Genomic DNA, 13,122 nt, shown 5'->3' on the forward strand with positions numbered 1-13,122 from the left:
GGGGCAGGGTAGTGACTAGCTAGGCAGTCGAAGGACATTTGCTTGTAAAGCCATCGAGGAACGACATCCGCAGAAACATGTTAGCTATGGCTATGACTAAATGGTTCACTTTGACACCTTCTATATCAAACAGGCATAGTAAGATAGTTGGGTTTTGGAAGAAGAAGAAAGTTGTTGTAGTCGGCTTGGGTTGTGCTGGTTTTGATGCAGCTCAACATCTCCGCAGTCAGGTTTTTAACTCTTGTCTTTACTTGAACTACTTTCAGTTTAGGTGAAATGTGAGTTGTTGGGTTGGGATTTGATGTTACTGTTCTTGACGTTGGTGATGGTCTTGGCATTCAACTTTTATTTTGGTCATCTCTGTCATGTTCAACTTATACAATGTAAGCAAATGACAAAATCCGCATTCTAATTACTTGGAGATAAACTGCTATTGCCTGGTAGATACGAAAAAGATACCACAAAAGGCATGGCTTTTCCATTTATAAGAGCGCGTTGATGCTGAGCTTATAACTGTGAACATTGTTTCACATGAACCCTATTATCTTGGGCTATCCAAACCAAAATTTTCTTTGTCCCCAAGTTTGAGGACATAGCCGACATGGGTCGTATAGCATCAGATCAAAATATTTTCCTTAAAATTAATTCTATAATGTGCGGTATATGATTTATGTTGCTCCTACGATAACGACGGATCCAGTTGAAATATATTTTTATTCATTTTTAATTTTAATTGATTTAAAATTAATAAAATATTTATTTTTAATATAAATATAAAATTATATAAATAAATAATTAAAAAATATTATATATATTAGATAGGATTAAATTGACTTAAAATTTAATTTCAACTTATTTTGACATGAAATTTGATTTTCAAAAAAAAAAATTTTTGACTTTAGATCAAATCAAATCAAAATCTATCGAAAGTAAATTTAACTGTCAACCCTAGTTGGTCCTCAATATTCAATAATAATTTGCTTGTTAGATTCTTTGATTGGAGATTGAAGCCTGATCTCCTGTATTAACCTTTTTTTTTACTTCCTTCTTTTTTTTGGTTAGGCTTTTGGTATCCCTATCAAAATATATTTTGCCTTGTCGATGAGTTTGGGTATCAAGCCCTTCACCAGCTGGACAAGATCTGCATGGTATTCAGGAGAGGGTTTGGAGGTATTTACTTTTAGTTTGCCTTCTGTGCTGAACAAACAAGTCATTCCAACTAATTTAAGAGTTGTTATAATCGCATCCTTCAATAATTTCTAGTATCTGTGTGGAACTGAGCTTGCAAAATAGAGCAAGAATTTGCTCGTCATTGTTAGAAGAATAATTATGAATGGTAAAAGCTCAAAAAGAAAGATATTTCTTGCATTGGAAAAACCTTGGAAAGATAAATAATTATGAGGCTCCGAAAAGTTGCTCTTGGCTGTCTAAACCGATCCAGGATCATTCTGCAGGTTGAATTTCCTGCATACCAGGAACTCCCTCAATTGCCAACTCCATTGGGAGACTTATACTACACTCAACCATATACAGCAAAACTCCCATTCCTGTCACATGTAGTTGAAAAGATTCTTGATCTTTGTTTTATATTCATACTTTCATAATCTCATTTATGTCAAAATCTCCCTTCCTTTTGCATTGTCATTCTGATATTTTATCTTTCTTTTACTCAAATTGACTCTTGTAAAGTTTTATATTATGGATGGTTATAGAAACATTTCTATTTAGTATTTTGTCGAGAGACCACTAAGGAGAAGATTTTTGAGCCATGGGTGTAGTCACTGGAGGCTAAAGGTTGTGAAGTGCTGGAGGATAAAAAGGTGACAGATTTCATATTCCATTAGGAAACAGTGTAATTAAAAAATGAACTCAAAGTATAATTGGTTCGAACATGTTTTCTTTTATTCCTTGCATAATAGGAGAAATATTATGTGACGGCACTTGAAGCTGCAAACCAAGTGGTAGATTATCTTGAAGAAGGGAGCTTTGCCAGAGTGACTCCTGTTGAGGAAGAAGAGCCTCACATTGAAGCACTTGGCAACTTAAATAGGAGGCTGAACGAGATTATCAGCCAAGTTTCATTGTCTAGTTATGTTCATCAATAAATCCAATACATATAATATAAACAAATTCACACGTCTATCCAGAAGAATGTACCTACGAATGTTTATGTAAGGCTGAAAATAATTACTACTTTCAATATGAAGTCATGTTATGGAAACAATTTCCTTTCTCTTCCATCAATTATACAAAAGTTTACAAGGGTATACGTGTTTGACGAAGCAGGGATAGATCCGTAAAAGAAATCATTTGATAATCCTTTCAAGTTCGAAAGATGATCAAGATTGCTTATAATGACCATCAGCCTGCTTTTGATGTTCTTACCACCGAAGGCAGGATAACTGAATCAAGTTTCTTAGGATAAGTAGTCCACAAGCCAAATCCACCTCTACTCTCTTTCATGCTACTACCACTTCCCTTAAACTCACTCAAACTTTTCACCCACTCTACTTTAGACGAATGCTCCCGAGTATGCAGGTGCAAGACAAAAAGTGAATTGTACTCGCAATTTGGAAACATAAAGAACTTAAACAAGCCCCTTAACCTGTATACAACGTAGCCAAAGCTCAGCTGGTCTCTTGGTGTGAAGAGATTGACCTCATTGAACCATAAGCAGTTAAACAAGTTATTCATCGCAGTATGTTCCCTTATAATTATGGCTCCCTCCGGCACATCTGCATTTGGTTTTAGAGTTAGTAACATGAAAAAAAAATTGCATCAACAGAACTATAACAAGAGTATTATACATCCTTTAGCAATTCATTGCAAGGGCATGGACTTCGCTACTTAAAAAGAGACAATACTTCTATAATTGTATCAGAATACTACATCTCCCTTCATACCGCTTTTAGTATTTTTCTTCAAACTCCATGGCTCCATTCCCTCGTAGTAATATATCTTCATGTGGAGATCGATAAGAGGTCTGGCATATCGCTTTCTCCGCTTGTTTGCATCAGCCTCCTCATATATACTCCGATGATGTTTGTGCTGAGCAATAGCGTAAGTGTGCTTATCACGCCACAAGTATCTGTTAATAGAAAATAATTCATATAATCTAACTGTTTCTGCAACAGGATAATAATTCAAACTTCATGTGGTCAGGAAAAAAAGTAGCAAGTCCTAACCAGGAAGGTTCTTCGTTGAATATTTGCCATCAAACAGGTAAAATTTATATTGTATCAAATGTTCATGATGCATGCTTTAATCAATATAAAGTAATTGCATTTCCTTTCATTCATTCACAGGGAAAAAATATGTAAGCTGCAAAGATAATAATTCAATAACATTAGACTATACCTAATTTATAAATATCCATGTTCATGATACATGCTTTAATAAATCAAAACAGATTGTCTTTCCTCTCATCCATTAACTGGAAAAATTAAGGCAAAAGCAAAGTTCTTAACAATTTATTAACACGTCAATATACCTTTCAAGAATGAGCAATGGATCAACTATCAACTCCATTTTACCATCAATCCAAATACTGTACCGTGCTTGAGGGAATAACCTATGGGTTAAAATCTTGGGAACCTTCCCATTCCTTCTGGGCTCATCATAAGGTGGATGCTTCAATGGTATAAGACGCCATATGCCCACCCACATCCCCTTGTCATTATCCTTCCTAATGGTCACATTTTTTTTAATAAATTTGAGAGATACTTCATCAACAACCATCAGAAAGCAGAAGAGTTTCTTAGAACGAGCACTTATATTTGATGGCTGATGCGGCATATCATATCCATCAAAAATCCCAGATGCAACCACAAACCTACAATTCTTGACATACTCAATATCCACAGGATTCATGTCAGCACCGCCATTTTGCAGAAATCCACAGTGCACCTGAAAGGAAAAATATAATACACAATAAAGTCATTGAATTTTATTTTCAGCCATGTAAAATAGGTAAGGATAGGTGAGGGCAAACACAAGAGTGAGAAAATTTTCATCCCCAAAATATATGAAACCTAACAACTAAATAGGGGAAAAAACCTTTTTTATTCCCAGACCATCATTTGCCTTGTTATGATACCCATATGAATAAAAGCTGGGGACAAATAGCAAATTAAATATGTTCTACCTTCATGCTAGGCTTCAATTTAAAACTCTCTTCTCTTTGCAGCCAGCTTTGGTTGCCTCCAAATAATGGGAGGTACTGAGATCCATTTTTAACCAAATCCTCCTCCTCAATATAGGTTAGATCTTTAACGATTACATCTGGTGTTCTTCCCTCTGGAATAACTATTTTGTCAGGATCACCAGCTATTGGAATTGGACAACCTATTTGATTAATTTACAATCAATATCACTCGTATAAAAACACAGAGATCAGCATTTTGAAAAAGAAGAGTCTGCATGATCTTACGATGTGCTTTTGGAGCAAATCCTATCAAGTCCATTGTGATAAATACCTTGCCCTCTTTGTTACAATTAGCTGCATGTGAAGAGAAAAGTATATTGTCTCAAACCATGACAAAACATGGTTGCAATTGCAAACTAAAAATTTTAGATTGCACAGGACATTTTCACTAAGCATGGATGTAACCTTTATAAATGATAAACCATGACAACAACAAGAATTAGTGGGCACACTAAAACAGAAAGCAAAAGCAACTTCTGAATTGTTTAGAAACCTCGCTAATACAGAAAAGCCACCAATCTTTTTCTCAGTCTTACCAGATTAATTAATTAACAAATACAAAAGATGTCACTACGCCAAACAATGTCGTAGCATAGATGTTGAAGTAACAGCATTCTTGAAATAGTATAAGTGCACTTAAGGTCTATGTTGAAACATAAATTTCAATCAACTCTACAATGATCGGTTGCTGGATTTAGCACACTGAAGGAGCTTTACATCATTCAGGTTTTAGGACCCAACACAAGACCACCAATCTGAGCCTAGTTCACTCATTGGGCTCCTTAGGAACTAGATCAGTAAGATATTAAACTCAGAGTTCATTCTCCTAACTCAGTTTTTTCCAGGAACCAAGTAGAAAGGCTGACAATTTAAATCCAAACGAACATAAACATACAGATATACCAAAGTAAACAGAGACAAAAAAAAAGTATTGAAAGTACCTGAAAAGAAAGAAAATGAAGATTGACAAGACCAAACATGAAATAATAATACAATAAGAATAAGTAAAATCCATAGAATGCCAGCTACAAGAACCAATCTAATAAAGCCCTGCTTCCACACAAACTTCATTGGATTATCTTGTGGCAACCTCACTGAAGAAAATAAAACACCTCCATCATCTGCATCAAAACAATCAAAATCCGCGAAACAACATCTCATCAACCAATCCCAAAATCATAATCCATAAAACAAACAGTTAACATATACAAATTACCCTCCATTTTAAAATATACAAAGATATACTACTACACAACATAAACCAATGCCATAATAAGTACATCGAGGGATGTGAAAATTTTATAGATATTGCTTACCTTTAGCAAATGGGCGTTGATTAGTAAGGTCTCCCCTACGGCTTAACCGAAAAGAAACAGACCGTTGCAGCTCATTATCCATTATATCCCCACTTTCACCTCATCACCAATCAAAAACTTCAAAAAGCTCTACAAAAAGATTGAAATTGAACAATGAAAGTTACTAATCAACTACGCTTGTATTAAATCCAAACAAAAACCGAAACTTTAACCCAATGTATCAAAAAATAAGGATCCCAAGAAACCATAAAACAAAAAAAAAAAAGATTTTTGAGTGGGAAAAGTGTACGAAACCAAAATATAAGGCATACCCAGGTCCGAGAAATTCATAGATTTCAGTTTGTTCGTTGGAGACAATGGCTGGCGCCTTTAGCAACGTAGAAAAAACAGGAAAAAGAGAAAGAAAATACAGGCAAAAGAAGGAAGTTTGATGTTCTATTCAGACTCAAATATGAGAAGACAAACCAAGAAAAGATCCGAACAGTTAATGCTGTTCATGAATAATCATGAATGAAACTCTGAAAGAAACAATAACCACACGTATTCTATCCCATGAAGCTATGAAGTGAAGAGGGTCGGTGCTTCTTGCCTTGCATTGTTCCAAACTTGAAGCAATTTGGGTTCTGGGCTTTACGAACAAAATTCAACTTGGGTTAACCTAAAAAACTTAAATGACACTGTTTAATTCACACCCAGCCCATGAATAGGGCCCAGTTCAGACCCGATCTCTCTTTCCAAATCGGTTGGGATTTGGGAACAAAAAACTGCAATCCCTAACCCTAAACCCTTAACTTACTCCAACTCATTGATAATTCAATTCTCTGTATATTTTCTCAATTTGCTTTAAATTACTGATTTTGGTTTCTTTCGAATTAGAATCAGCGATGGACGTTGACCATTACAGCGTCCTGGGATTGCCTTCTGGCGACGAAGGAGCCAATTTGACGACAAAAGAAATTACCAAAGCTTATAGAGAAAAAGCCCGCGATCTTCATCCCGACAAACGGAAAGACGATCCAAACGCCCATGAAAACTTCATAAAGCTCAAATCTTCCTACGAAATTCTCGTCGATGAAAAAGCCCGAAAGCTCTTCGATGATCTACTCCGCGTGAAACGTGACCAGCAACGCCGTTTTGCTCAGCAAGACTCCAAGCGACGGAAAATGATGTCGGATTTGGACGATAGAGAACGTGCCTCGTTTGCCCCTGATCCCATTGTCAAGGCTAAAGAGGAAGAGGAGAGAATTGCCAGGAAATTGAAGGATGAGATTGCGAGGATACGTGAAATGCACGCGAATAAAGGTGCGAGTATGGGGACAGGCTCGGGTTCGGGCTTGAATCAAGGGAATAGTGGGGGTGGGGGGTTGGATAAAGAGAAGGTTTTGAAGGTTTCTTGGGAGAAAATTGGGGACGATTATACCGCGGAGAAGTTAAGGGAATTGTTTTCCAGGTTTGGGGAAGTTGAGGATGTTGTAGTCAAGAGTTCAAAGAAAAAAGGGTCTGCTCTTGTTGTCATGGCTACTAAAGAGGCAGCTGTAAGTTCTGTTCTTTTGTATGATTTTATCATTTTTTTTTTTTGGTTTTATTTTCCTAACTTTCCTGTTTTTGCTTTTCAGGTTGCTGCCACAGGAAATGTTAGTGGGAGTCTATCCAATCCTTTGCTAGTTGTGCCCCTTAAACCGGCAATAGCCCCAGAGTTTCCAGCTATGCAGAAAGCCGAGGAAACTGATCGTTTCAGTAATTTGGTTGGGGCTGGTTACCAAGCGTTTGAAGATGCTGTTCTCCAGAAACTGAAAAAGGTATGATCTTGTTGTGTGATCTGTTTCTTTCTGTGTTGTTAGGAGTTTGGAGATTATTTCTTGAATTGGCAAGTCATTTTCCATTTATCAAATAACATTCAATGCTTTGTTGCACATGCATATATCGTATATGAGATTCCATGACCGAAATGTTAAGTCTGGTGACTGGACTGATGTTCATTTAGAACATTCATTTTACCTAAATAATGAATCAGAGTAACTTGGCATTTGCCATGGTCGAGTGAGGATTGGTACTTTCTGTTCTGCTGCACTGATATAGTCTTATGTGGCAAGGTATCTGGATTTAGCGACTTTCTATGGGATTTTTCCATGGCTCTTGTCTGTTGATTCCCTAGTAACTGAAATAGCAGCATGGAGAATCTAAGGACAGCTGATGTAAATTACTTAAGTATGGAAGTGGTGTTAGAGAAACTAATTTTTAATATGAATTACTATAAATGAAGAATTTCTGCATCTTCTATTCTACAGAAATGTGTTATTCACTAAGCTCAGTTTCTTTCTTTCTCTCTCTCTTTTTTTTGTTTTTGCTATTTTTGGTGTAGTTTGCTTCCCTTGGCTGTTAACTTTTGTTAGTGACATCTTCAGTTTATTCTCAATCCCACACCCGCAACCAAAATTAAAAGCTACCATGCAATTTTATTTTTCTTGAGGATAAGTAGAATTTATATTTGGTTAGGAGTTTCTTATGACTTTGGCTTTTATTTTGCTTTTGCTTTTTCCTCTCAAGTGGGTTGGGGAGTTGAAATCCTGAATGTAGATTGATCTAGGCATTAGCAATTAAATTTATTGTCACCTATATTTTTGCCATTGTAAGCATTAGATATTATAGCATGGGAAAGAAAGCTATGCATTGTAGACTCTTTTAAATCTTCTGTGGGTAGCAATTGGGTGTTCTAGCTGTTCTACATGATCAAGATGTGGTTGTGAATTGCATCTGTGAAGGATTAGTATTCTTAGAATCTATTATATCTTGCTTAAATGAGTTACTTGTCACTTTTGTGATAGTGGTATTTTAGTGTTTCTGATATACATGTAATTTGAATTTACACCATGTGTTAACAATCTGTTTCCCTTCTCCTATATTTTTCTTTTTCGTGCCTCACATTTAATTCTGAACAGGCTGCCGAAAAACAAAAAAAATGACAATTCAAATGCCTTTGGGTAGAAATTCTCTTATGCATCAGTGGCGTATGATCCACAGAAATTTTTATGTAAAGGTATTCCATGAAAAACATGATCCATGTGTTACTGTTTTATTTTCATTTGCAAATAAGGGAAGGTTAGTGTTTATTTTTGTTAGTAACTGGCAATGGTATTTCAGCTACTTATGCAAATCCCTGTCAACGTTTTGATCCACATGACAATGACACTTCAATGGGAGCACAGCTGTTTCTAAGGGCTCTCGAGGATCCCTTTCCTCGATGCAAAGTTCACCTGTATCCTATCTGATTTGGAATATATCACTCAGCTAATGAATTGTAAGTTCTTTGGCTCTAGAACCAACAGATCAACTGTCATCCTGGATAATTGCATTGTAGAAAATGTTCTAATGACCTTTTGTATAAAACATTATGCTTAATTCTTATATTGTAAAAAATTTAAGTAGTTTAATTGTCATGGTTATTCATATCTTTTTAGTTCGAAGGATTTGCCATTGGAATTTGTATCACCTGCTACATTTTCAACTCCAAGCTTCAATTGATGATTGATGCTCAATACTCGAAATTACTTGATTGTTATAATTGGGATTATTCAGGAATTTGCTTCCATTCCTATTTGATTAATCTGGTCATGTTGTTTTTCTTCTTGGGTAATCCTGTATATATTTATAGCCATTACTATATTATACCAGTAAAACACAAAGTCAGGATTGCATCATTCTTCAAACACCTCTTTAATAGGTGGACCAATATAAGGGTGTTAAAATTTTTTAGGGGTGACAATGTCTAGAGTTGCTCATAGTCCGGGTCAAGTCGGTTCGGGTCAAGTTTAGTATATTTTAATATTTTAAGCAAGTTCAAGTCTGACCCGGCTTAATTTTTCGGACTTCATTTTTTGTCCAAGCCTATTTTGACATGTAATAATAAAGTTCAAGTCCATCCAAAATGTTAATATTTAAAATTGAGAAAAATAATTGTTTTTATTTTTTAAATAAATTATTAATGTAATTAATTTTAATTGAATTTACGAATCATTTGAGTTTGGATTTAATTTAATTTTATTAAATGTAAATTAAATTAAATTATTGTTTTAATATTTTGCGTAAAAAAAATTGAGTTTTATCTTATTATAAGTAATAAAGTAAATGAATCTTGTCTATTATAAAAAAAAAAATTATTATAATAAAAATACTTTTTAATTTTTAAATTGGGTCAAGTCTAAGCTTTAAATGTTGAAATTTAAGTTTGGTTTTATTTTTTAATTGAATCCTTTTTATTTGTTTAAATTCATTTAACGAATTTAATATTTATATTTAAATCTTTTAAAATTTTGAATGAACTTTTAAGTTCGGACGGACAATCCCAATGGCAACCGACTCTCCCAGCTGCGGCACTAGGCCGCCAACCCGCGAGGAAGACTAACCATCATCGTGGCTGCCCCCTAACCACACCTTTAGCTTCGATTATCATCGCTGTTGAAAGCAACTGTTTGGGTCAAAACATAAAATTAAACAATAAAAAATTTTCGATTTTTAGGTTTAAAAGCTAGATTTATCAATCCAAACCGCAAAGCTCCTCAAGATATGCTCAGTGATAAAAAAATATTTTTGGAATAAAAATCATTTTATTATCCTATATTTTTAATATTTATTATATTATACAAATGTTTTAGATATTTTAATTATTAATAATATTTTTTATAACAATATCATATAATTAAAATTTTTAACTATTTTTTTATTATACTTTTTAAACGTACTTTATTTTAATCCAAATTTTTGTCTTCTTGCTTTCCATGCAATGGTATGGTATTATTTTATAGTGCCCATCGGAAAAACATCTTTGATGGTCCTTCATGCTGAATCGAGCATTACACATCTAATATGGATATCACATCAGTATATATAATACTTTATCTTATATGATAATTGGACCTACTTTGGCATTACAAGGATATACAAAACAACAATTTTAATATCAGCCCGACAAATAGATAAAATCAATGTAATTCAGGTGATGGAATACATCGTCAATTGGTCTTTTTTATGCTTAAAAAGTTATATTTCTCAAGATTTCGACTCTTTTAAAAATTACTCAACACAATTTAGGTTTAATTATATTTATTTTTATGCAGTGAAAAGGGAAATACACTTTTAATTAAACCCAACTAATTTTTGAAATTACAAAAGTTTATTTTTTTCATTATTTTTTGTAATGATTTGGCACTTGAATTGTTGGATTGTTGCACTTTCTTTGGAATTGAATTAACCATATTAACTCTTTCAACTCCAATTTCAATAGTATTGTTAATTAATTTTAGATTTTTTTTTTATTACGAATTGATAGCTTTCTAATTAATAGATAGATTCTATGGCTTTTTTGTTTTTTTGGGTAAAAGATGTAATAAGGCATTATTCATTAATAAAATGGTTAATATTATTAGATTTGGTGATTCATGTATTTGTATCGTAAAAAAAATTGATATTCGTGTATTTATATCATGTTTTACATAAAATTTATATATCACAACTCGTGTGGATACAAAAATATGAAATATATATTTTTTTTGTTAAACTCATATATAATTATTGTTAAAATTTTAAACTATCATTTTCGTATTTTTTATTTGTATTATATTATTATTATGTTATTATATCGTGTTTTTAATTATCATTTCTAAATATTATAAAGATAATAAAAGCATACGTAGTCATAAATAATAACAAAACTATTATCATGAATTGAATTTTAATTTATTAGATAAATTTTATTTTATCAAACAAATCACACAAGACAAAAGCATCAGAGCCTCATCTTTTATTTTAACCTCCAAATGTAACTGCTACGAGGAGTTGGACACAATTCAGACATCGACAACATGTTTCAGATCCCGACCACGAGCCTTGACAAACATGAACGGCCATCCATTGTCGCTAAGAACTAGACGTTGCAGGTCAAGTAAATTAGATGAAAATTTTCCAATCTCCATGCAACAACCTTGGCATGAGTCACAGACCGAAGGACAGAAAGCAAGTTTATAGATGAAAGTACCAGCCGGCCCACCGCTCCAAATCTGAAACCGACTACACCAAGCATTTGGATCGCCTTCCACCCCACCGGTTGTCAAAAACCATTTGTGAACCGATTCGTCGAACTTGTCCAGTTTCCACACCGTTGATTCGGAGCAACGTAGGGTTTTCTGATCAGGAATGAACTTGATGAACAGGTTAGATGATAAATGGATGAAATCATCTGTGGTTTCCATAGGAGAAAATGTCACCGGAATACCTTGCCGGTCGTCAAACTTTTCTTGGATTATATCATATGGGCAGGTTTGATTTCTACCCGGGCCTATATTTAACCCGCCACCACCGCACCATGTTGCTGACACAACGTAATATTAAACGCCGGGGCGGAGCACATCACCTTCGTTGTCAAGCACTAAATCAGTTGCTGAGATTTTGACAAGAACACAGAGAAGGGCCAATCGCATAGCTATCTTGGTGTTCATCATTGCCATTATTGAGAAGCAGCAAGCTCTTTAATTATTTGGGTACCGGATGCTTCTCGCTACTGGTTCAACTCAATTTATAGCACCCATCAGCACCTTAGATTGCACTCTTAATGATGAATGGCTTTTTTATTATTATTATTATTTAAAACAGTTAAAAATTAAATTTAGTCATTGGAAAAAGTGTTAAATTATTGACAATAATGCAGGGCTCTTATATTCTAATTAATAAAATAATGCATTGTAATTAAAGTGAGGAAGAATATATTTGTAGGTAAAATTCTTTACATCAAGTTCATAAAGTTTTTTTTGTTAAAAATCAAATTAATATATTGATAAGATTTAATGAAAATATCAATATATAAAAAGTTAATTAAAATTATATAATGTTCACATAAATCAATATTTATTTAACTGTAAAAATCAAAACTTTCAAAAAAAATACATATCTAAATAAATTATCGCAAAAATACCAATAAAACAGAAGACATAAATATATTACTCCAATTCAATCACATCTTTTATTTACAGTTAGTTATCAAAAGGTAAAATAACATAAAAATTTTGAAAAAAAAGAAATAACGGTCGATTTTCGAAGAGACAATAATTATCTTCACGATATAATGTGATAATTTTAAATATGATATAATTATATAATATAAAAAAATATAAAAATAATACGACTAAAATTTTTATACAAATTGTATATATATTTGATTAAAATAAAAAAAAATTTTTATTTGATGTATCAATACGAATTAAATATAATAATTTTTATATTTTATACATAATTAACACAAAAGAAATATAATAAGAATATACAAATTATAAGATCTGCAAACCTTATCGGTGTGCATATCTTGTAACCTTGAAAGATAATATATATAGATTTGAATATTCAAAATAATTACAATGTTAAATATTATAATATATATAAATTTTTTTCGCAGCTTTTTGATTTAGAAATAACAACCACTCGCCTATTTCATTATAGTCCAATACCTAATATGGAGATTTGATCCTTTTGTTTTTTTTATATGTTTGGAGGATCTGATCACTTTTGACATTAAAGGCATGGAAGACAAAAATTTTAATAACAATAAGACAATAT

The 13,122-nt window shown here is 33.2% G+C and overlaps 4 protein-coding genes across 5 annotated transcripts; 2 read left to right on the forward strand and 2 right to left on the reverse strand.

The window, feature by feature from the left end:
• The first annotated feature begins 50 nt into the window (after positions 1-50).
• On the forward strand, positions 51-1,652 carry LOC149514467 (uncharacterized). Its single transcript, XM_089745601.1, has 2 exons — positions 51-230; positions 1,063-1,652. Exons 1-2 carry the CDS (start codon positions 78-80, stop codon positions 1,261-1,263), a joined length of 354 nt encoding a protein of 117 aa, XP_089601727.1. The 5' UTR covers positions 51-77; the 3' UTR covers positions 1,264-1,652.
• A 490-nt stretch (positions 1,653-2,142) lies between these two features.
• Positions 2,143-6,306, reverse strand: LOC111298045 (putative hexosyltransferase MUCI70). The gene is made up of 8 exons (XM_022892748.2): positions 5,832-6,306; positions 5,521-5,649; positions 5,146-5,325; positions 4,430-4,498; positions 4,145-4,344; positions 3,491-3,906; positions 2,904-3,088; positions 2,143-2,735 (listed from the first exon to the last, which is right to left on the reverse strand). The coding sequence occupies exons 2-8, from the start codon at positions 5,600-5,602 to the stop codon at positions 2,362-2,364; spliced, it is 1,506 nt and encodes a 501-aa protein (XP_022748483.2). The 5' UTR covers positions 5,603-5,649; positions 5,832-6,306; the 3' UTR covers positions 2,143-2,361.
• A 98-nt stretch (positions 6,307-6,404) lies between these two features.
• Positions 6,405-8,957, forward strand: LOC111298058 (uncharacterized). 2 transcript variants are annotated; one of them, XR_016328803.1, is made up of 4 exons: positions 6,405-7,055; positions 7,137-7,319; positions 8,460-8,557; positions 8,662-8,957. XR_016328803.1 is itself a non-coding variant. In XM_089745603.1 (3 exons), the coding sequence occupies exons 1-3, from the start codon at positions 6,405-6,407 to the stop codon at positions 8,481-8,483; spliced, it is 858 nt and encodes a 285-aa protein (XP_089601729.1). In that variant the 3' UTR covers positions 8,484-8,643. The 2 variants fall into 2 exon arrangements, 1 of the variants encoding a protein (XP_089601729.1); XM_089745603.1 differs by lacking the exon at positions 8,662-8,957 and having other exon boundaries at positions 8,460-8,643.
• A 2,284-nt stretch (positions 8,958-11,241) lies between these two features.
• Positions 11,242-12,202, reverse strand: LOC111298746 (21 kDa seed protein-like). The gene has a single exon (XM_022893473.2). The coding sequence runs from the start codon at positions 11,763-11,765 to the stop codon at positions 11,364-11,366; it is 402 nt and encodes a 133-aa protein (XP_022749208.1). The 5' UTR covers positions 11,766-12,202; the 3' UTR covers positions 11,242-11,363.
• Positions 12,203-13,122: the final 920 nt, after the last annotated feature.

The sequence above is a fragment of the Durio zibethinus genome, chromosome 16 (genome assembly GCF_047325235.1).
Source record: "Durio zibethinus cultivar Kanyao isolate XHJ-2024 chromosome 16, ASM4732523v1, whole genome shotgun sequence".
NCBI lineage: Eukaryota > Viridiplantae > Streptophyta > Magnoliopsida > Malvales > Malvaceae > Durio > Durio zibethinus.